The following is a 24,272-nucleotide window of genomic DNA, read 5'->3' as shown; positions in this document are numbered from 1 at the left end:
CTCCTGACGCCATACACAATGTGGCCTGTAACTGAGGAGGAGGCAAGGTAGGGTTTCGAGGCAATTAATTAAATTCATTGGTAAAAAATTATGCAACTCTCAAACCTGCTTTTCTGAGGACGATGGAAGTGGTCAGAGGAACGTACCCAGCGAGTTTCATCGACATCCATTGACATCGAAAAATCGCTGGAGTTGCCTTTAAGCCTGGTTTGTGGTGCTCCAAGTTCTGGCAGAGTTTATACAAGCCTAACGTGGCAGCAGGCAATAGTGCTAGGCTTAGAGCTATGAGGCATTAATACTGGCACTGAACTATGAATTTATGCTGGTATCGTATGTTACATTAAGAAGGCTGATTGCCTTCGCTGGGAGTAGTGCACAAAGAAAAGTGTCTCTTCATGCCTAGAACACCCTATAGAGAAAGTTATTTAACCCTTTCTGCTCCGAATTTGGTTTTCAAAGTAACGAATTTATTTTGTTTAGCAACTGAATGAGAAAAGGAAAAGGAAAAATTAGAAAGTTCCCAAAGCAGTTTTTCATGTGTGAGAGCTGTCTGTCACAAATTCATTATGCTGTGGGAAGCATGCGTAGCTTCAAATTTATTATTCAAAGATTGTTTTCATGCCATGCCTAAGACACTTTACACACTTTAGGTGGTAGGCTGCAAAGGTGTAGCTCAGATGCCAGACTTCAGCATGCAGCAGTGTGTCTACTTTATCTGAATTTCCAAGAAAACCAATGATCTGCAGCACTAAGTCTACATAAATTATGTAATTTTACTCGCAAACAACCTTCTGTGCCAATGAAAGGAAAGCTACAGAGGTGTAGCTCTGTGAACATGCAATTGCACTAAGTAGTCCGGCAACATTTCATAGCTTTCTGTTTCTTAAAACAGATACTGAATCGGGGTAGCTTCCGTATGCAATGGTTTTGTATTTTCCTGAACGGGGAAGAGCAAACAGAAAAATATGCCAAATTTAGAATTAAGTGGTGTATTTTATCTTATTTTGCAGTAATAAACAACATATGTTTTCTCTTCCCCAGTCTAAACTGACAGAGATGAGCATATGAGACTATTTGCAGGAGTACTGTTACTAGTGCATGCTTTGCCTTCGTAGCTTTCCTTTCATTGCCACAGAAAGTTGTCTGCCAGTATAGAGTTGTTGACACTAATCTCTCATGGTAGTTCTGGCTTTTTTTCGTTTTCATCTCGGACATTCCTCATCAAGCATTATGATTCCCACAGGAATCACTGTATCAGAAAGAGTTAAATAAATTCGAGCCACTACTGTAGACTTGTATCACTGACCTGTATGCTGCCTTTTAGTCCTTTTGTTATTTCATTATTTCCAGCAGGCTTGGTTTACTCTTTTACATTCAAAGATAGCAGTGGATTCTGCATATTACAAACAATACTATGTATTATCACTTTTTAAAAATTAATGAACAAGATGTTCAGTGCACTTGCTAAATCTATTATCTTGGTCACACAATGCATGTTCTAGGTGTCATGAAAACACTATTGTGGAGCACTTAGCAATGTCTAGGTGCTGGTTTATGGCCTGCTGTGTGTCATAGGAAATAGTGATCGTGATACGACAGTTATGAAAAGGTATTCCTAACAGTTATAAAGCCGACCATCAGGCAAATTTTCGGTTGAAAATGCAACCTTAAAAAGAAATGACATGTTTGAGAATAAAGCTGTCAAGTAACCGACAACACATCTGAGCATGATGTTGGCATGCGTATTGTTTCCAACAATGCCTCATGCATGCCAGTGCATTGGATGGCTCATCTTAGTTACTAAAGTAAACTAACTGACTGTTATGAGATGGGCAAGCATACAGAATAAAAAGGCTTCTCTTAAATAGATACATTGACAGTTTTGTGATTCTGTCTGCAAATGAATCGTTATCAAAGGCGATGGGATATCTTTAGCTAATTGACTGACTGTATTATGAGAAGGGCAAGTACAGAGAATAAAGAAAACTGATATGACTTGCATATCTTGAAAGCCTTGTGCTTCTGTGTGCAGATGAACCGTTACCAAAGGCAATGGGATTCAAGACCAAGCCTTCAGAAGAAACAGTTGTGAGCTCCACACAGGTGAAGGGCATTCATGACAATGGCACTGTTAAGCACACAGTCACTACAGTCACAAAGACCACTATCATTCAAGGTGAGCCTACTTTGTTTAACGGACATGGTTTCACATTTGCTAGTACTTTCATTCTGTGTATTGTCATGCAGTAGCATTAACATGCAGATAGGCTAGGGCAATGGTACTTATAACGTTTTCTTGAGGAACTTGTGCGTATAAAGCAAAGGCAACCTGGTGGTGGCAACAGTGCGGAGCACAGCAGGTGGGCTGCTCAAGGGCAGAATGCCATAGCTACTAAGCCATTGTAGTGAGTCTTTCCTAAAGCTATACATGAAGGAATGATTCAACGCATTTAATAAAAATGAAATTAATAAAAAAAAACAAGAAAAGAAAAGCAAATACAAGTAAGAAAATAAATTTACTCATGGCATCATGGTCTAGGCATTATTAAATGAATTGATAAAGATGTTTGCTCCTTATAAAAACCAAAGAAGCTCAAGTAGATGGGCTTGATATTCAGCGTATACCATTAATAAGCCTCATCATGTGTGAAATGGAGTGACGGTCACTGAATATATAGAGCTCTGATTAGTTAATTAGCTAATCAGCAATGGTGGGACACCTACTGACATCTGCTGCCTTGAGTGTTGTGTTGCTGGAAAAATTTCCTCTTTATCGCCTATGCACTTTATTGAGTTGTTTTTGCAGAAGCACCTTGTACAAGTGTTGGGAACAATTGAAAGTGAGCAGGAGCTTAAATTTACGCAAGTCTGGCCACTACACATAACTGAAATAATGTCGTGCTTTTATAAGGTAACTCCTGCAATTTTTTAAATATTTAAGAACAGTTTTAACTAAGCAAACAACACTATGTCAAGACCATAACGAGACCAGGCAGTCAGAGAGCTGCTTCTTGTGAGGTCAGTGGCTATGTTTAACCCTTTGAGGGTCGATTTTTTTCGCCACATGCGACCACTCAGGGTCGATTTTTTTTATTGCACATTTAAATTCTTCAGAGGGAGCTATTTCGAAAAAAAATTACTGTAATTTTTCTAGGGTGACCGTTAAGTGAGAAAAAAATGTTTGGCGTTGGCATATATGGACTGTTTATTCAAGAAAAACAATAAAAATAGCAAATAAAGTTATAAGATTTTCAAAAAATTGGCGCATTGTTATACACAATGTGCACACGAGAAAAATACACAAGAAGAATGCGCGCACGAAAATTTTTTGCAAGTCTCAAATGTTCCTTTTGCACTAATACTTCTTCAGCGTGTGGTATTTCTTGAAGCATGGCTCCACGCAGAGCGGTTTGTTGCACTCAGCGCGCATGTACCTTGTATGGTATGAAGGACTTTATTTAGGTCCTGAGGGATCAGTCTGTCCTCGCGATGTTTTTGCTGCCGAGTGGTGTTGGCGCAGACATGGCACCTCCTCTGGGTACTGCTTCCCTGAGCAGACGTGGGAGGCAACTTCGGAATAAAGGGCCAAAAAAGGAAACGCATGCACGGCGGCATCCTTCGTATGCGGACCCCTGTGAGCAACAACCGAGCGGGTAACAGGCGGTCACCCTTTGAGTGACAAGAACGAAATAGCCATCAGTTTTGCGAGCAAAAGAAGCTGAAACCACGTGCGGAACAAAACCGAAACTAACCGCCGCGCGCCCGCGAGCGCGCCAATGCGCGAGCGGTAGCAGACGCGCCGGAGCAAGAAAAAAAGTATAGAACGAAAACTGAAAGAGAGAGACGCGAGAAAAAAATTTCATGTATTCCCACATAGTAGCACCACATGCCAGGCAAGAAAAAGTTAGGAAATTAGCGCGTGTTTTAAACGTACAGACGGCGCCGTAAATATACGGCATCGACCATTTTCGGACCTGTTCGCGGCGCCGTATATTTACGGCATCGACCCTCAATGGGTTAAACAGGCATGCACTGGGAACAGGAGTGCTGGTAGCGACACCTTGAGACAATATGCCAACTAATATGAACTCTGAATGTTTTTGGTTTGCACAGTTCTCTATGGTAGAAGAGATAAAACAAAAAGATTTCTCTATAAAGGTTCGTGAAGTAGATAAATTAGACACAGTTGCTTATGGCAATAAGAGTCCTGCACACTTTATTTAAAGACAGATTTTTCAAGATCTTGGCACCAGCACTACACTGCTCCTATATAGACCACATGAACGGCATACACAGGGTGTCTAGCAGAAATTGTTTGTTCGAGAACATGGATTAGCAGTTTGCGCACCAAAATTTAATTTGTAGAAAAACAATGAAACTTTCTATGGCCACTGTTTGGTGCACATGACCTAGGTTCCCAGCAGAATATATCGTACAAGCTTTTGTACATCTAAATAATCACTGGAGTTGGGACTTCTCGTTTTAAAGCGAAGCTTTCTTTACCTCTTCCTTCGACTTTTGTGCTGCTGCTGCTGTTGTCTTGCACGCTGCGTCAGGGGTTGTTTCAGAGCGTGTATACATGGCAGAAGCGTGGCAGAAAGTCGACGCGAGAAACTCGTTTAGACCTTTCCATAGCGTGGCATGGGCACATTGCCCTCTGGAGCTCCCTGGGTATCGCCGAATGAGCCTCTTGACAGCTGTAATTATCTGTGACCCCCCCTCAAAAGCATTGCAGAAACTGCAGCGCTTACCTTTCTACCAATGTGCATGTCCAGAAGGGACGTGGATATAACTGTAGAGAGGAAAGGGAGAAGAGGCAGAGAAAGGGGTTGAACCAATGCAAACGTAAAATTAGTGAATAATAGCCTTGCCACTCTAGCAGTTCCCATACAGGGGGAGAGGACGTGAGAGGGAAAAGATGACATGAGAAGGCTAGGAAACGGTGGTTACAGGCAAACTAAAGACATGGTATGGTACACTTCTGGTATATCTGAAAAAATAAACATGAAAATTTGTCCTGTGGTCAAATGGCACAGGGCATGCAGACGCAAAGCCACATTAAAAAACTGTAGGGTCTAGGCGACCTTACGGAAGTGGTTGCACATGAAATCAACACTTCTGTTCCCGCCGCAGTAGTTTGACAACTATGGTTTCCTCAAGGTCGCGGGTTTGATCTTTAACCGGTGCAGCCACATTTCAATGGGAATGAATTACAAATATGCTAGTGCACTCAGATTTAGGTGCATGTTAAAGAACGCTAGGGTGTCAAAATTAATTCGGAGTCCGCCACTATGGCAGGCCTCATAATCCGATCGTGATATTGGCTCATAGAGCCCCGTAATTCAATTAAAGTTTAATACTTCTGCCACGATGCGATGTGCCATGTGAGATAATGATAATGCCCAACCCTCTCAGATTATGAATTTGGCACACAACAACGTCCCAAGCAAACAAGTCTCCCTTTGTGTTTTGTGTACTATGCAGACAAACAGCAATGGTGCACACAAGGTAACATTTAACATGAACTCACCATTCTCATATTGGACTAAATTCTGATGCACATTCGCCGTCACCATCACCGCAAACATCACCATCAATCAAAGCAGACAGCGTAGAAAGGTTCGCTTACATCGATTCCCACAGTGCGTAGGATCCACATACCATATTTGCTCTCATAATAAACACAATTTTTTTTCGTGAAAGATATGCGGAAAGTTAGGGGGTGCGTTTATTATGTGGGGTAAAATTTTGAGTGCTTTTGTTTTTCCGTGGCTACCTCTGAAAAAGTAAGTTTCTCCTGAAATGCGAACCATCGATTGCGATAGCAAATGTGTAGACAGCTACATAAAGTAAGGATAGTAGTTTTATTGGCCGTATAAACTTGTAAACATTTGCTGAGCGGTGAGGACGCAGCACGCACAAAGTTACGAGCTGCCATCGACTCAGCCCCTGATGCTGATCGCCTTGAAGATTGGGTGCGCCGCGGCTGCACAATGCGCAGCTAGTTGCTGCTGGAGTAAGATGCTGCCCTTCCGCTGGTGCCATCCGCACGATGGAAGAAGGCGTGCTTTCTTCCTGCTTTCTTCCCTTGTACACGGGAAATTGACCTGCGATCGTTGGGGCTTTGGGCATGGTTGTGCTACGCAGTTGCTGCCAGAATACAAAGCCGGCGCCCCTCCCCCCCTCCTCCCTCCCCTTCCGGGGCCCATTGCGTGGCACTAGAGGACGCGCGAGATTGAGCCGCCATCGTTGGCTTCCCACACGCGCTTTCACTTGCACCTACACCATGTGGCACGCGGCAACAATGACGACGACGGCAAAAATGTGCCTTGAGCGTCCATGTAATTGCTATCGCAATAAAAATGGGCGACGCAATACGATTCAGCATCCGACACGGTGTCTGACACAGTCGCATCAGCCAGACGCCATATCAGACGCTGAATCGTACCGTGTGTCTCCTACTTCATAGCAGCAAGTTCAGGGTGCCATCGTGATGCGAGAAAAAGAAAAAACACACTTTTTGATTGGAAAAGTGGGGGCTGCATTCATTACGCGAGTGCATTCATTATGTGAGTAAACAGAATATTTTTGTCCTGTCATAAAGAGAGAATAGGATATGGCTCGAATGAATATAGTTTTAGGATGGATGCTGAACATTGAACCTATTGTTTACTATTTAAAAATTGTATGGTGGCTCCTCGAAATTGACTTTTACCGTGTTCTTTCACTCTTTGAAACCTTTTATATTCACTGACTGAACTATAGAAAAAGTAAAACTGAACTTGAACACGTATTTATAGGCCTTTTTAATGACTAAGGACGCAACTTCTCCGTGCTTCAGCTTGGTGCCGACTAGGCCTCTCCTTTAACCAAAGTTCCAAGTGCAGCTTTAGAAGCCGTCATGCATTAGGTTCTTGCAGAAATGATGACTGTTGTTGCTTTGTGTGTCTGAAGGATTGAAGCTGCAATGCAGTGAAACTGACTTCTGCATTATTTAACTCATCTGTAAATTTTCAAAATGTAATTGAGGCTAAGCTCATAGGCTCCATTAGATCCATTGCCCTCGGCTCATGAAAATCAGTACCTCTGCCTCTGGACTATGGGATGCACTGAGCTTGGATGAAATTATTTTGTTGTGTAGAGGTAGAAGAGCCTGCTGGAGCCCCTCGGCCCGGAGAGTCTGAGACGTGGGCATCAGACCTGGACACCAGCCAAGTGTCAGTTTCTAGCCTTCCAGAGGATGAACGGACAGAACCCACATTATCAAGTAGTGCCACCACTGCCACAGCTGATGCGGAAGCCCTGTCAGGACCCCTTGCTCGCACCCAGGTGGAAGAGAAAGGTAAGCTCCTGCTGTTGGACGTCAGTGGGCATGCCTCATATCTGAAACCGTTTCTTGCCTTGATTTACCAGCTGTGCTTTGATGAGGAGGAAGCACATGTGCCACATTTGGTCTTTTTTGCTGCCATTGACTTGCTGATGAGTCTAGCTATTCACTATATCCTATAAGTTTAGTGAGCATGCACTGACAATGCTGGGTGTGTTGTGCACTGACAAAAGTATATATTACAAACTTGTCATGTTAGCACTTTGAAGGCATTTAGCCCTGTACGTCACACTGTGCATTTATGGTTATTAATAATTGTCACATTTTCTTACTTGTGATAGGAAGAGTAGAGAAAGAACCTTAAAATGGTGAGAGATGTAAAGCATTGAAATAACAACTTGCAGTACCTCTAACATACTATGTGCAGGCATAATCATATTCTGGCATGAATGAGCAACTGTAGTGTAACTGTTTATCATTTATTTACCTGTCAATAGTAGTCTCCTTTCCTTCTGGCTTATTCATGCATTCTAGATTTGTCTCTGTTTCTTTGTGTACATAAAGAAGATTTCTCATACAGTTTTCATCACTATGTTCGGTGTAAATTTGGCTGTTTAGTCCTAACTGCAGTAAAGTTTGCTATTAAGATGTAGTGCTTGCCAAGTCTGCATCATAGGTGTGTTAATAATGTTTTTCTTTTTACTGCATTTAACTGCTCGTTATTGTTGTTCCTTAAGCTTGAGGCAAAGCTAAACTGCTTGAAAGTTCTAGTTGATAAATATTTTGTTGCTTTTCAGCTAAATATTTCGGTCAAGTTTTTGTTCTTTTTCTTTGGTTAGACTATGAGTAACACATAGACTTTATTTAAGATTAACTCTAATAAGACAACTTTTCTGCTAAATTGAACAGTTCCGGGACCTCTGTTTAGTTTGCCATACAGTCAGTGCACATCTATACTTTTGCTGAAATGAGATTTGGGCAGGTGTACATATAGATTTCACCAAGGGGTAATTTCACCAGTGTAGATTTCACCAAGAAAAGCAAAGCAAGTGTACAAATTGACCTACAAATTGTTGATTCATGTTATTGGTGACATGGAAAAATTTGAAGCTCTCCGTTACATCATATTCAGGAGTCTTGAACAACCTATCCAAAGGCATTTACCTCATCAGTGCAATGTACAGCAGAGATTGCGCTGACCCTGGCTTTTCATCTGGGGTCTTCAGCTTGAACAGAGCCTTGCTATGTGTATAGACTTCAGGTACACAGGAGGTTTGGGGCATGTGCACTGAGACATTTTAAAATTCCATGCCGTAAATCTTGGAGGCCTTGGGATTGGCTAATATTCTTCTGCACACTCCACTTTATGGTGCTCGTGAGCCACAAGTGTAACACATTTTGGTCATTTAACAGTACTTTTCAAGTTTAATTTCAGTCATGAAAGAAAGGATCTAAAGTTTCCTGATGCTACTTCTGACCTGACATGTTAAGCCATTCTGTGAACTAGGGAGATTAAGGTGTTAATGAAACATTTTTTTTTGTGTGTGTGTAGGAAATGCAATGTGGCCGTGGAGTAGTAATAGCGCACCTGTAGAGTAGCACCTGTAGAGTGGTAGAGCACCTTGTTGAGCAAGAAAAGAAACTCGCGACATAAAGGTGCATGTGCAGGCCTTTGAAGGGCAGTGACAGAAACCAGGCACAGATTGTTTAGAAGTGGCACAGGCTTTGATGCTAGATGTGAAAATAAGTTTTATGGAGTACAAAACTGCTCATAGATACGCAGAGAACTGGCTGACCAAAGTAGTTGCAACATGACTTGGTTCATTTGACAGATGCAGTTTTGAGGTAGCTGTACAATTAGAGTGCTGCTGCCTTGTAGGAGACAAACCAGACATTTGGCTGTTCTTTTTGCTCAGAGAATGATATCTGGTACTATGCAAAAGCACACCAGCTGCAGCCCAATATTAGAGGCCATCACAAGTTTTTGGTAACAGTGAAACATATGGTGACACTTGTTCGCACCATGCACAGAGAGAGTCACTCGCTCTTCAAAAGGGATGATTCATCTGTTTACTGACACCAGTCAGGGAATGTATTCTGAGCTGATTTGTTGTATTCAAGTCGTATTCTGTTAAGAAAGTCACATGTCAACAACATGCATGGCAGCACCCGTATCAATGGCAACTTTCACAGGGTCGTGAAGACCAGAGAGGATTACACTGACTCATGGACAGCGCGCTTGTCTGGTGGCCTCATAGAATCAAAAGCAAGCGGACACGATGGCTGCATGGGTTGTGGTCATTGCCACACCTTTTGATGAAACAGCAGATGCTAATCAACCAATAATTTTGAAGGTCTTGCAGCCTGTTTCATTGCAAGCTTAGCCTGCACTGAAATCTGCGAGTGCTTCGACTCTTATCAGACTGGTGACTCGTGAGCATGTGGACAGCAGGTTGTCAAAAAGAAGAAAAGTTAGGAACTTGGTATGCTACCGAAGTTGTGGCCATCATGGCTGGAGTAATGGCCACAGATTTGGCCAACTTAGTCGGACATGCTTTTAATGTTTGTGCCTATGAAAATGTCTATAAATATCACCAGTGGAACTGTGTCATCAACCTCTTCACCAATACAGGGGTAGCCTTTCCGTGCAGTGCTGCGCACATCATAAGCTAACTCGTGGAAGGTCTTGCTCTGTTGGCAAAAGGACTTCAGTCACAGTTGAAATACTTGCTGTAAGTGCTGATTACCGAAACAGAGTACAAAGGCACCTGCAGCTGACGGAAAGACAACAGTGTCTCTGTTGAGATGCACCCTACACAGTCCTGGGCAGGACCATGGAGGCTTGTCACAAATGCTCAGACCAACTCAGTGCAGAACAAAGACCCATTTGGTCAAAGTGGCATCTACTTCAAGTTAAACCAAAAAGGCATCCATGGTGATGAATTGTCAAAGATCACGAGAACTAGGTTGTGATAGCAATATTTAGTACTTTGTTGCACAGAGGCCTCTGTAGGGGCAAGATAAGATGGCTTGGAGCAGACTTGATGCTAAGGAATATGTGTTGAAAATGCGTGTTCATAGCTTAGCTTGCAGTAGCATTTGAGGAGGCTGTAGACACTTGGGTAGTATCTCGTCACTTGCCACCAAATGTAGTGGACACGTCACACTACAGAAAGACATCCTAATCTTTCTTCCTTCTGCTAATCAATGGTGTTTTCACTTTCTGCCTTCAACAATATTTGTTTCATCTTTCTCCTTCTCCCTCTCTGTTTGTCCCTTTTTAGTCCACATTCTTTTGTCATATTCTTTTGTAGTCTTCAGGTGGCTAGAACTGTAGGATGGCCAGCTTATCATCCCTTAGGCAGCATGACTGTGCAATCATTTGTATCCAGCCTGCATCACACATGAAAACAAATTGTGACAGTGATAGAAAAAGGTCACAGAGAAAGCATGCCTTTCCTTCCATTTCTTTTATAATCTCTGAGTACTTGGTTCCTTACAAACAGCATGACTGGTAGTTTGATGTATTGCATACACTGACATATGGCTATATTTGTATTAACTCCCTTGAACATGCCACTGTTGGTCTCACCTTTTTATTTTAAATATTTAGACTTGCTCATTAGCTTCACATTAATTGCAAGGGATGTCATTTACATGCAAGTGTTTGCTCAGTCAGCTATTCTTTTCATCTTTATCTTTTGTGCACAGTGTGATATACCAGACTTTGAGACAGCTACAGTTTCTTTTTGTCTGAACTACACTGATACTTTCTGCTGGGAACATGGGCATTACTGTTTGCTTAGCATGGTGGTGCTAGCATAAGTGCATTGATAACTTAAGGGCACAGCTGACTGATTTTTCTGCACCATTATCACCAACATTGAACAGCGCAACGCTGTACATAAAGAATGAAATTGTGACCATGAGAGTGCATGATTTCTGAAATTGTGCACAACACAGACAGAGGCAGATAGATCCAAGGTAGCCTAAAGAGGGGTAGGGCTCACTGCACACTCAATATTGTCAGTGCTGAAGTGCTGGCATGTCCCGGGGAAGGGGGAGGAGTGGGAGCGGGGCTCATTGGTTATGCTAGTGAATGCAACTAGCAAGCAAGCCACTGGTAGTAAAGAAGACTGAAGAATCCACCTAGGCACTTTTGTGTATTATATACTGCAGACTTATTTTGCACTTTCACATTAGGAGTGAAGGAGCAGGACTGACCTATTTACAGTGTGTCACTGTTGTAACGCTCGGTGATGCAAGAAGGATGTACAAAATAAATCAAGAACTCATCTGGGCCCTGTGATTTGGTTAAGTCATATTTTGGGTTATAACTGATTTGTATTATTATTTACATTGAGTTCAGTACAATTAGGTTTGGCTATGGGCTACTCAGAAACATCTTTCTCACTGTTTTCTGCTGAATCTTTTTAAAATGAAGTTTTAAGTGTGCACGTAAGTGTACTGTATGCAGCCTCTTTTATGTAACTGCTTACTTTTCAGATTCTATCACATAGTTGACTATGCTTTATGCCTTAAGTGTCTTGTGGCTGCAATTATCTAAGTGAAACCTAGTTGAAAGCTTAAATGGATACACTTAATGATTTTCGGCTCCTTTTATGTTGGCGTGTTCATATCTCTGCAGTTAACACTTTAACTCCCAAGTTCGTTCCCGAAAAACTGCACTAAGTTTTCTGACTTTTTTGTTGCACCACGTTTTTGGCACTTAATGCCCTGATTAGAAAAAAAAAATTAAATTTTTCTAGTTCGTCATTTATACTCACCTTGAATAATAAAAAGGAAAACATGTCCTGTAAAAGGAACTTTCCCTGAAAACATGTGTAAACCTCAAGTGTTACTAACAGGACAAGTGATAAAGAAAGGTATGTCATCAACAAAATAATGCACACGAGTGCCAAAAGTCAACTGCATGCACTGAAATGAGCTGACAAGTGTAGTTCTTTCCTGGTAAACAAAGAAGGAACTGTGGCCTAGACAAGTAGGACTCAGCATTGGTGCTCTTGGTATTAACAGGGTAAACAAGAACTGCTTGGGCCTGGGAGTTAAAGAGTTAAGCATCATATCTTAAGTTCATTTGCAAATGTGCTATACACCCTAAATAGCTTTAGAATGCTTGTCACCAAAATAATGAGTGAAATTGTTTCTTTTTGCCAAAAAAAAAGAATAAAAGTTTGTAGTCAGAGTCCGCTTTGCGGAATACATGACTAAATAAGCTATTTAAGCTATTGTAAACACTAGCTATTGTTATTTGAGAATATGTTTTTTGCATAGTGCTGTGATCGTGCCACTTCGTTCAATGTCATTATTTTAATTCTGGACTTTGTTTCTGTGACTATATAAATTGTGATATTTCACACTAATTGGCACATCTTAACTTGTTGGCATGGTACAGCATTTGAATCAGCTCTTGTTTCATGCTGCTCTAAAAATGAGCTTTGTTGAGACTACAAGATGTGAAAGTTGGATGTTAATTACCACGGCATGAATCATGGATGTTATATTAAGGCATGTCTTTAATTTGTTGTGCTTTCAGATTTCAAGCTTCTCCTAGCAGTACACTTATAATAGTTGTTGATCCACAGCTGCTTTCCTTTACTGCATGTTATGCATAGCAGTAGCGCATGGCTGTCAACTGTGTTCCAGATTTGCATGGAGTCTTGCACTTGTTGATTACCTCAGTGGTGCTGCATTCTGAGATGCAGTGGATGTTTTTGCGAAAGGACGATGTAGCACACCATAATGATCTAAGCCGAGAACACTTCTGGCACAAAAGGAACTTGCGCAGTGTTTATTCTGTCATGCTTGATAGCAAGCATTGGTGCTATTTGTATCTTGTGTGTCAGCAAGGAAGAGAAACAAGCATTCAGGATCATTTAAAAACAATAAAAACAAATTTGCTAGGTAAGATATTAAACCTATTCTTCTTCTAAATTTTCATCTCCAACACAGGAGTACTGAGGGAACATAAATGTGAATTTGTCCAAGGCAAGTTTGTACTACCATCCTCTAGTCATGGATGTCTTCGATTTTTAGGGAACGAGGTTTATGGAGGCCTTTTTCTTAAAAGAAACCTCACGTTAAGAGGCCAGATAAGCATGTGTTATATGTTATTAGCAATGTGCATAATTTCAGCGTTACAAGCTTGGTAAAGTTCATAAGGAACAAGTGACAGTAAATTATCTGAGTAATAGTTCCTGCGGCCATGGTATGCAATAATACTCTTTGCACAGATTGCAGATCAGTGACAGTTAGGTTCACACAAGCAGCAACACTTCGTGGGCAGCATGCCTTGATGAATGCAAGTCCTCTCCTTAATGTGTACTGCAACAAAGCCCTGACACCATGTTATACAGCTGTTTCAAAGAATATTTGGGCTTTTCATTTACTCCTTGGGATTCAAAGCTTTTGGCTGAAGAGTAACTGCAATAGAAGAATTGCAAAAAGATGGAAACATTTGTATTTTGTAGTGCTTTCTAAAATTCCTATTTTCTACACAGTACGATAATCTGCAGAGTGCCTGGAAGTGATCGGGCCAGGCTTTTTCCTCGAGAAAGTGCACTGTGTGTCACAGCCAGCAGATATTGACGGAAGAAAGGTCACTGAAGCGGGTAAAAGGATTTGGGTGAGGGAAGGCTTAAGCCCACGCTAATCCAATAACTCAATTTTGTGAGAAGGGAGGCTTGCTTGCGAGGTTGGACAGTGGTTGGACAGTGTGCAAGGTTATCTTCATGTGAGTTAGACAGTTTGCTGCCTTACAACACAGACTAGCTTGATTTTCTGCTCACTTTCCTTGAACACAGGTGAGACTGACAGCTGAAACACAGCTGCTCTAAACTGTTTCTAAAATTGATGATTTAGTGTGTCTAGTGTTCTTTTTTTTCATCATTTGTTCTATTTGTTTATGTGATCAACCAGTTCTTCATATTGTGCTCTGTTTGAAGTACTCTGCCTGTAATGAAAGTTGGTTTGGGAGCTTTAATTAAACATGCCATGAAAGAAGGTCATGCTGTTTTGCTAAGAGTGGTTTGTGAACAGGATGCTTCCTGTCCAAATTCAACTTGTTTTTCATAAAGCACAAATTTAAAGATACTTTACTTCTAATAGTCATCTTTTGTGAGATGTCTGGGACATCTTGTTCTTAAACGAAGCATTAGCATCTACAGCACATAAGTTGGAATGGTTTGTTTTATTTTATAGCTCAAGTATTTGTAGCAAATAGAATGTGCTGCATGGTTTTTATGCAATTTCAATCAACTACAATTATATGTCATATTGTGCTTAATGCTTTTACGCTTACCGAGTGTCAGCATAGCTTTTGACCTGACACTCAAGTAAGCAGAATCCTATAATTGCCTGCTTTTTATATCAGTATGTGAGGTAATACTATCTGTTTGTGTTGTAATTCTGTCTCTGATCCAAGTAACATACTGTTTGGTTATGATTATGTCATGCTTGATTTTTGTAGTGTTAGAAATGCTGTTAGACTAACAGTTAGATGGAGGAGGCAAGATATTGAGAAAACTCATGCAACTGCTTGTTGTGCTTCCCTGTATTTTTACCTAACAGTGTGATATTTTTTGCAGATACGCTAATTCACTTACAAAAATAGCAGCTCTTGTCAGATGCACTATGATGATCAATCTTTGGTAGATCTTGTAGACACATTTCTTGTTTCTCTTAACTTTTTACACATTGTGTAATCTATCTTAGGCTGCAATTACTGAATGTAAGTCAGAATAGAGATTTAAACAAGCGAAGCAAAGTATTCCAGTTGGTACAAATCTGCGTTTTTTTTCAATATTTTTAAATACATTATTAATTAGTCATTTATTTAACTATAATACCCTCTTGGCCCATTGGGAATTACTCATGAGGTGGGTATATAAGTGTACAAAAATATTAAACAAATAACTGCAGTAGTGCAGTAGAACTAACACACAGAAAACAAGATGCAATTGTATTGGCTGCATTGAAGGAAAATATGGCTTTAGCGCACTTGGTGATGGGGGAAGGCATTTCCTGCACATATAGGGGGAAAAAAGTTTTTTAAGTGATTTTGCACAGCAGAAGCAAATAGACACTTTATTTAGGTCATTCATATGCTATGACACACATGGTAGCAATGAAAACCCTCTGAAAAAACCTCACATTTTAAAAATTTGCAGAGGAATTGAGAGCTGTGCAGATATAATTATTGTGAGACCTTTAGTTACCCTTTGAGTACTAATTGAATACATAACTTAATTATATTTTTATTTTTATTTCCAAGTTGTTCATGGTTGTCACAGCATAGCATTGAGTTTAGGAAAAAGTTTTCATTTGGATGCTGTAGTGCTTTACAGCATCCAGATGTACCTAAGCTGTTCGAACTGACTGTCGCTTATAATAAAAAGTTATGAAGGCTGCTAAAAGAGTGGGATGGGCGTATGTTGCTGCAAACTATTTATTTTAGCAGTATTTTTTTTAATTTCACCTATTTGCATTGCTGAAATGAATAACAATAAAATTACATGTGCACTGATTAAAGGCTACCAGCAGGCTGCCTTCATTTGAGACAGAACTATATACTGCTAAATAATAAAATAATTGATTGGGTTTAACATGACTGATTAAGGGTGCCATAGGGTATCTGGAATAATTTGTGACCTGGGTTTCTTAAACATGCTCAGAAATACATGGGTATTCTTTCATCCTGCTCTCATCAAATGTGGCCTTTTCGCCAAAGATTTGACCCCACAAGGTCATGTCCACCAACAGAATGACATAGTCACTGAGCCACCATTGTACTGCTAATTGATGTGTTTGGTTGTTTGAAGGTAAAGCTGTAATCATGTGTGAAGAAAAATCATGACGTACAGGTGTGACTACTTGGATAGGGTCACTGTCAGAAGAGTTCATCCAGACAGCCAGGCAGGAGGTAGTTGCATGAGAAAATTTGGTGTGGGGGGCGAAGGGTGAAGGCAGGGGGGGGGGGCTTGACTCCCATCCCCTCTTTATAAGTAAAAGAATTTCATCTTAATATTGGAATATAGGTTAGGTGTGAGCTCTGCAGTATTGTCTTTCAAAATCTAATTGCACTGAAAAATTTCCTGAAGTTCATTTTATGCTTACATCAACAGGTTAGATAAGTAAGCTTTCTTCAATAAATTTTCTTGAAGCTAAGGTGTTTTGGATGGCACCAGATGCCCTGTTAGAAAAGCCAGATTGATTTATGTTGTGCATGAATTGTTGTATTTCATGAATACTGTAAGATTCTGAAAATTAATTGTCTGTTATTCTTTTCTTGAGGTTATTTGACTGCCTTTGGTGTATTTTCTCTGATTTGATTTTTGCGATGGCTTGTCAAGTCTAATCCCACCTTCAGCATCCCACCTGTAAGTAATAAAAGCAAGTATACAGTAGACTTCTGGTAATTCGACTCGGGTTAATTCGTGTATTCGGTTAATTCGATCCTGACCGAAGGTCCCGACCAGCGCCAATACATTTCTATAGGCCCAAACTTCCGTTATTTCAGTCTCAAAGTTTGCCTTCGCCAGATAATTCGAACTCAACGGGTCAGTTTCTTCGCAATACAGCCGCATAATGCGGCGAAGCATGCCATGAATAGAAAGGGGCCACTGTCATAGGAAAAGTAGGCGTTTCTTATACAGGCGTGCACATGCTGTCTCCGGTCACAGTACGAGCACCTAGATGCCTAATAAGCATACTGGCCGCCATTCAGAGCTGTTTCTGATGTTGCTGTGGGGATCTGTGCCCTCATTTTGCATTCCATGCGTGTCTCGTATTTGAGACCGTTAACATGGCCTAGTATGCGTTCCTTAACTATAAGTGCATGCACATGCCCTGCACCGAGAAGCAGAGAAAAATCATCTGTGTTTTAGGAATGCTAGCAAAAAAAGGTGGTTAAAAAAAAAGAAAGAAACCTCGGAAATTCGAGAGGACGTTTAAAACCATCAAATGAGTGGGGGTCCATCTAAAACCGTAAAGGCCTGCCAGTAAACTTGGGCCTGAAGTACATGTTACTTGGCTAGTCGGTTCATATTGCTCAGTAGACCATAAATGTGATCACTTAGTGCAAACAAGGAAGGATGGAAGGGAACAAGGGGAGTGCCAACTTTTGACTATTTATTCTATATTGTACAACATTTAATATATACATGCAAGCAAATGCGCAACATACAGAACAGCTTCAATTGCTAAACAACCTAATTGCAGCCAGCTATCAAAAAACCTTTTTTCTGCATGCAAAAGTAAAACTAATGTGTCGCTAATACAAGACGAACTTCGCTCTTTTATGTGAAATGCCTCTAACAATTCACGTGCCGTGGTGTCCCAGCTTTTTTCAAGAATCCGTATCTTGTCCAGTCAGGGCTTACATGGATGGAAATTGCAATGCTTAGGCAAATGTTCTCCGTCTTTACCTTTCAGTGACAGCTCATGTTCCTGTGCATGCTGATTTATGCATTGCCCAGTCTGGCCTACATGTTTTGCCACAAGACAACGGAAACTCGTACATGACTCCGGTAGCACATTTTATGTACAAATTAGCTTGTATTTTACAACTGTTTCTTGCTCACATCAGAAAGAATGCATGGACAGAGCTGGGCCAGTTTGCATGGTACAGAGAATACGACTGGCACCCCATGTCTCTTTGCAAACCTTCTTTAAGTTGTGGGTTACACAGTGCATATAAGGTAAGACCTCCGGCCTCACTGTTTTCTGCGCTTGCTCAGCCCTTCTCCTGTGTTCATCGCTTTTGAATTTCTGGAGGAGTGACTCAGCAACGGCAGTAATGAGTGCGCGGGGAAACCCACTGGAAGGGCTGAAAAGGGCTGAGCTACACAGGAGAAATGCTGAGCAAACGCAGAGAACGGTGCAGCTGGAGGTCCTACATTATATCTCATCAGTCTTGTCTTATCAGTCAGCCGTCTCATCAGTCTCGTGAACACTGCTACCACTGTCTTTAGACCAAATGGAATATACTTAAATTGAAATGGTCCTTTTGAGCACGAGAAAGCTGTCTTTTCTTTGGACGCTTCTTCCATAGGAATCTGCAAGTATCCTTTAGTCAAATGCAGTTTTGAGAAATCTCTTATTTGTCACTCTTGCTACTGCCACGTCTATCCTGGGGATTGGTTCTGCGTCTGTTTTCAATGCGTTGTTCAGATGTCTGAAGTCAACGCATACTCTTAGAACCGTCGGTTTTCTTAACCACCACTAACAACGCGTTATAAGGAGAATTAGCCCTTCCTATGATTCCTTGCCTCAACATCTCGTCTATCTCACTTTCAATCACTTCTTGCATTGCAAGGGGTAGTGGATATTGCTTTACATGCGCTGGTTCCTCTGTTGAACACTGTAGCTTGCACCGTACTACTTCTGTCCACCCGGGGAGATCTGAAAACACTTCCTCAAACTTGTGAATCAACCCTCTCAACTTCTCTACTTGTGTTGCCGCTAGGGATTGGTTCAGCCTAACACTCTCTACCCCCATGGTCTTCTTATCGATATAACTGGTCACCTCCCCGTGGTCCTTCTCTTTGGCAATCACCGTGCAAACTCTAGTCCTTTCCACATTCTTCCCCTTTCTATCTCCTTTCTCTCTTCATACTTTTTCAACATGTTGATGTGGAACACCTCCTTATGGTCCTGAACTGAGATCTCATAGTCCAACTCATTTTTCTTTTGGGTAACCGTAAAAGGTCCCTTCCATTGCATAAATCTTATTATTATCTGTGGGCAGTAGTACCAACACCTTGTCTCCGGTTCTAACTTTTGGTGCGTTGCTTTGCGGTCATAATATTTCCTCTGTATCTGTTTCGCTTGTGCCAACTTCTCGTGGGCCAATTAGCAGGTTGCCTCCAATCGGTTTCGGAGTTCTAGTACATATGTGTATGTGGTCTTTTCCTCATGGTCCAATTCCTCTCTGGACCAGAGCTCTTTCAGAATGGTTATTGGTCCTCTAACTGCTCTCCTGTATAGCATCTCAAATGGGGAAAACACTAAGCTAGCATGTGGCACTTCTCGGTAAGCGAACGAGAGGGCTGGCAGATACCTATCCCAGTCTTTTGGTCCTTCCTGACACATCCTCTTTATCATTGTCTTCAACGTTCCATTAAATCTCTCTACCAAACCGTTCGCCATCAGGTTGTATGGAGTGGTTAGCTTTTGATCTATGGACAACACTACCTCCTTCATAATCTCCGATGTGAAATTTGAGCGTCTGTTGCTCAAAACTTCCCTGGGCACACGATACCGGGCAAACATTTCCAACATGGCCACGGCGGCCGCATTTCGATGGGGGCGAAATGCGAAAACACCCGTGTACTTAGATTTAGGTGCACGTTAAAGAACCCCAGGTGGTCGAAATTTCCGGAGTCCTCCACTACGGCGTGCCTCATAATCGGAAAGTGGTTTTGGCACGTGAAACCCCATAATTTAATTTTTTTAAACATTTTCAACAATGCTTCGGCTGCCTGAATGGTATCTACCGTTTGCAGCGCTACAGCATCAGGGTTCCTGGTAGCTACGTCCATTAGCGTGAGCACATACCTATTTCCTTTTCTGGACACGGGACTAATAGGCCCTACAATATTAATTCCCACTCTGTGAAATCGCAGCTCAACTATGGCCATCTTTCCTAGAGGCGCCTTTCTTACACGTCCTTTAGCCACCGGCTTTTGGCATGCACCACATGATTTCACATACCGTTTCACATCACTATGCACCCCATTCCAAAAGAACTCTTCTCTGATCTTTTCTAACCTGTTCTTTATTCCTTGGTGACCTGCCATTACACTATTGTGCCCTATCTTCAGTACTGTGTCCCTCGGCTCCTTCAGGACCATCAACTTTAGTAATTCCCTACTTGAACTAAACACACACTTCCGGTACAATAGGTTATTTTTCTTTATAAACTCCACTACTGTCCTACTCTTTTTTTTCTCACACCAGTTCCGCTATCTTTAGTTCACACTTTTGTATTGACTCATCCAAGTTCTGTAATTCTTTAAATTCTGCTGCGGTTATATTTAATCCATTATTAGCTGAAACCTGCAATGCTGTCAGAGGTTTGGTACCACTACTGCTTGCTCATGTTTGTATTGCAGCCACTACATCTGTCTCTTGCATCCCCTCTTTTTGCACTTCTGAGTGTTCTTCAGGGTGTCTGCCAACCGGGAAAACTGGGAATTCTCAGGGATTTTGAATAGTATAGAAATACTCAGAGAAAATTCATGGAATTTGTGCTTCTATCAGGGAAAATTAGCTGTAATTTTATTGAAAGGGAATGAAAGTAGCGGTAATGCTGGCTCGAGTAACAAAGAGGAATCATAACCAATCTACTTTGACGCCGTGTCGTCGGCTGGAGAAGATGCCAGTGTACAGTCAGCGACTGATTTTCCGGACGCCCGATAATTCTGACAGCTTCGCGGCACCACCACGTACCCCATAGAGTTAACGTCTGACATTTTGGATGCAAGAACCCTTCTCCGTCTGATTTTCCTGACTTTTTGCCGTGACCAAGGTCCGAAATGGCATTAATCAAACAAAGCCACGACCGCCGCCATTTTGATTACCTTGCCACCTCGAACGGCGCTCTCGCACGCAATCCACTTGCAGCCGTAGTCACCATCACGGCAGCACTAGGCCCAGCTGCTTTGACGTTCGCTGTTACGCTTCTTGCCATTCGGTGCCGTGTTTTTTATTGAAAGAATTCGCCACTGTCAGCAATGCGACTCCGCCTTTGGAATCCTCGTTGTTAGCTTCGAAGCTCGGAAAGCACGGAGAGTTGCATAAGGCAGGTTCCTGAAAGTTGTCTTTGCCTTAGTACAGTAATATTGCATAGTGAAGCATATGCAAAAGTATTGCAGTGAAGCATAACAAGCGTCGGAAGGGGCAATTGTCACGGGACGCATTATGTACTCATTAATTATACACGTGTACACTCGCCATCTCCTGTCACAGTAAGAGCACCAATATGCCTAATAAGTTTACTGGCACGCATTCAAAGCTTTTTCGCTTGTGCTTGTGGCGATTTGAGCCCTTAAAGGTACCCTGAAACGATTTTGACGATTTTGTACAAACATACGGAGTCAATAGAGTAGGTCCTTCTTATCATTAATTGACGCATCTAAGTGCTCCGCGTAAAGCGTGTAATTTATTATAAGATTTTAAAAATGTACATCGCTGCCGATCGCAGCGCGCTGCTTGGTGGAATTTTTAGCTGCCCCTTGTAGGGGTTGGGGGACGGACTCCGGGATGAAAACCAAAAACTTGGGAGTTTTTATTTTACATTATGTACAGGGAGGTGAGAGACAAGTAACAGTTGTACAGTCATTACGGGCCGGCAGCAACTCGGACGCTGCGGCCCGCGGCAAGAAGTTCGAGAGAGGTGAATCAGGGAATCAGGGAATGTTCCAGAATGCTCAGGTCTCTCTGGAAGGCTTCTTATAAACCCTTCGAGCACTGTAAGTCACGTCATGTTTGACCAATAGGAGAGTCCGCTCCGATGACGCCACTTTCAGCCAATGGTAGGCGCCCGTGTCGCGGTGTCACACCTGGCGGCTCTCTGCGGTCTTGCCTCGCAGACTGGCAATGCACTTCTAACGAGGAGAAGGGGAGGGCTGCTCATGCTCCATTGTCCGAGGCCCACCTGCTAATCCCGGCGGCGCACGAACTTGTTGGCACGTGAACTTGTTGCCTTAAACTTGTTTGCTCGGCCGCTCCTCTGGAATGTGCTTTCCTGCTTCGGCATTCCTCAATTAGCTGTGCTGCGACTCGAAGTGGTTTGGGGAACTCTAAGTAATCGCAGGAAACAGCTCCATATCTAACAGCTCGTCCTCGCCCCGGTTGTTCTGAATGGCCGGTGAACTCAATTCGCTGGCCAGGAGGAACGCTGAAAGAAGCTGCAGGGTACTGGGGTCGAGCCTCGTTTGACAACCCTCGGGATCCTGGGCCCCGGAGAACATACGTCAAACAAACCAAACAACACAGCGCTGCACCACGCGTAAGCGCAGGCTCTTCACCCCTGACTCGCCAGGCTATTACTGAGACAAAATCAACCCTGATCTTTTAGTTCCCCAATTTTGACAAAACAGTTGTAACCACCCTTCCAAACAGCTATGCATTTCTCCTCGATTGCCGACAAGACCAGACTACTATTGTTGTTGCAAACAAAAGGGTCGTTGACGATGCAAACAACAAATGAAAACAGCCGAACATAACTTAAGTGGCCTAACTACACGAACAGCATGTTTCCAATCTATCGCAGTGGCGTACTTATCGCACGTAATGGTGCCACTGAACAATCTGGTCAACCTCACAAGTACGTAATCACAAGCGCACTAGCCTTGTGGTCACTAAACAGAACGCGTACTTGCGTTGTAGGCAAACTTTTCATTCACGCTTACTCACGTTTCTTCCCTGAAAGTCCTACAGGACACGTGACTTAAACGAACAATTAAACTTGCGGGACTTACACACTCCGCAGAACCCTTAAAATGATGCGTCTCTTAATAACTCGTTCCACGCATACTTATCAGAGAAGTCAGAATACGGCTGCCCTCAATACACACTAGCAACCCAGTCATAAATCTGCTTCCTTCCGTCCACACAGGACATGCGTTAATGGAACTAAGAACGCTTTTCGGTGCAAATCATGCACTCACTGAAAATCTACGCGCTTAACCTTAGAAAATTCAAAAACACTTAAAAAGAAAGAAGGTTAAATAAAACACACGCGCGTTACGATAAGCCTCTCAACAGTAACCTTGACCCTCAGGTTACTCACACACACACAAAAAAAAGCCTATCTACTTATTAATGAGCATCTCGCGAGACTACATGTTTACTTTAAACGCGTCTTTCAAATCTCGGAGCTTTCTCAAACCAAAACATAAACAAAGCTCAAACCTTATACCTTGAAAGGAATCCTAGTCTCAAATCGCGAAAACTTTCCGATGCTCAAAATAAAAAAACAAGACACTCCATTTCTACGGAAGGGCTCTTCGCCTCCCTTTCCAAACGCTTATGTCTGAGTCATACTCTGAGCCGTCCTCGCGGTGGTCGCGGCTTGAAAGCTACTCTGGCTGCCGAGAGACAACAAAAGGGCTGACTAACTATCAGCTCCCCCAAGACGTTACGGTCTCCTGCCAATTTGCGTCCTCGCGCCCCGCTTTCAACACAAACTCGATTGACCGCGTCGCTACTCCCCACCTGGTCTCGTCCTGCCACCTTGCGTTTCTTCGAACTGCACGCTGAGCTATGAAAAGAACTACGGAACGACGAGGAGTTTAACAGCCTCGTGCCCTCTGTCCGCGTCCGTGCAGAACATTCTTCGCGGTCCCCCTTTGACCGGTGGCTCGAACGTTTAGGATGCGTCAACATCGTCAGTGACGACCGCACCTTTCTTCTCCTCGCGCCCTGCCCATTTGGGGTTCTCGCCATCTTTGGCGGCGCTACATTAATTACCGTCTTTCGGTCTTTACCGCGCTTCTTTTTACGGCGCTTTCTCTTTGCACTCGTTTTCATGTCGCCTCGTGCCTCGTGCTGGCCGGTACACATTTCGTCGGCCCGGATCGGTCTCTTACCCGCACAGTCTGAGTGATTTACATTTAAATCTACTCTCTCTCTGCCTCGACTGGCGGACAGCTCAACCGACTCTGGCACAATGCAGCAGGCTTTACTCGAGTAAGACAACTCGCACTCTTGCGAACTGCCCTCTACTACATTGCCCAGCTCACGCTGTGAATCGGCACACAGCCCGTCGGTATCGATCGCTGTCTCACGCGCACAGTCCGAATGATTAATAACTGAACCATCCCTATCTAGGCTATCTAGACTGGCGGAGAGCAGCACCGATCCCTGAACAATGCAGTTGTAATCTCTTGAGCTACGCAGCTCGCAATCCTGAGAATTACCC

At 42.5% G+C, this 24,272-nt stretch overlaps 1 protein-coding gene across 21 annotated transcripts in view; it reads left to right on the top strand.

Annotated features, from left to right (window-relative positions):
• The window catches only part of LOC135911558 (uncharacterized), a 412,939-nt gene that overhangs the window by 332,334 nt on the left and 56,333 nt on the right, over nucleotides 1-24,272 (top strand). For all 21 annotated transcript variants that reach the window (XM_070528859.1, XM_070528854.1, XM_070528861.1 and 18 more), the window contains 2 exons: nucleotides 2,033-2,176; nucleotides 7,142-7,342. In XM_070528859.1, coding sequence (XP_070384960.1) covers nucleotides 2,033-2,176; nucleotides 7,142-7,342 — 345 coding nt within the window. The remainder of the gene's footprint in view (nucleotides 1-2,032; nucleotides 2,177-7,141; nucleotides 7,343-24,272) is intronic.

The sequence above is a fragment of the Dermacentor albipictus genome, chromosome 1, assembly GCF_038994185.2.
Source record: "Dermacentor albipictus isolate Rhodes 1998 colony chromosome 1, USDA_Dalb.pri_finalv2, whole genome shotgun sequence".
Taxonomy (NCBI): Eukaryota; Metazoa; Arthropoda; class Arachnida; order Ixodida; family Ixodidae; genus Dermacentor; species Dermacentor albipictus.
This window is presented reverse-complemented; position numbering and strand designations above follow the sequence as displayed.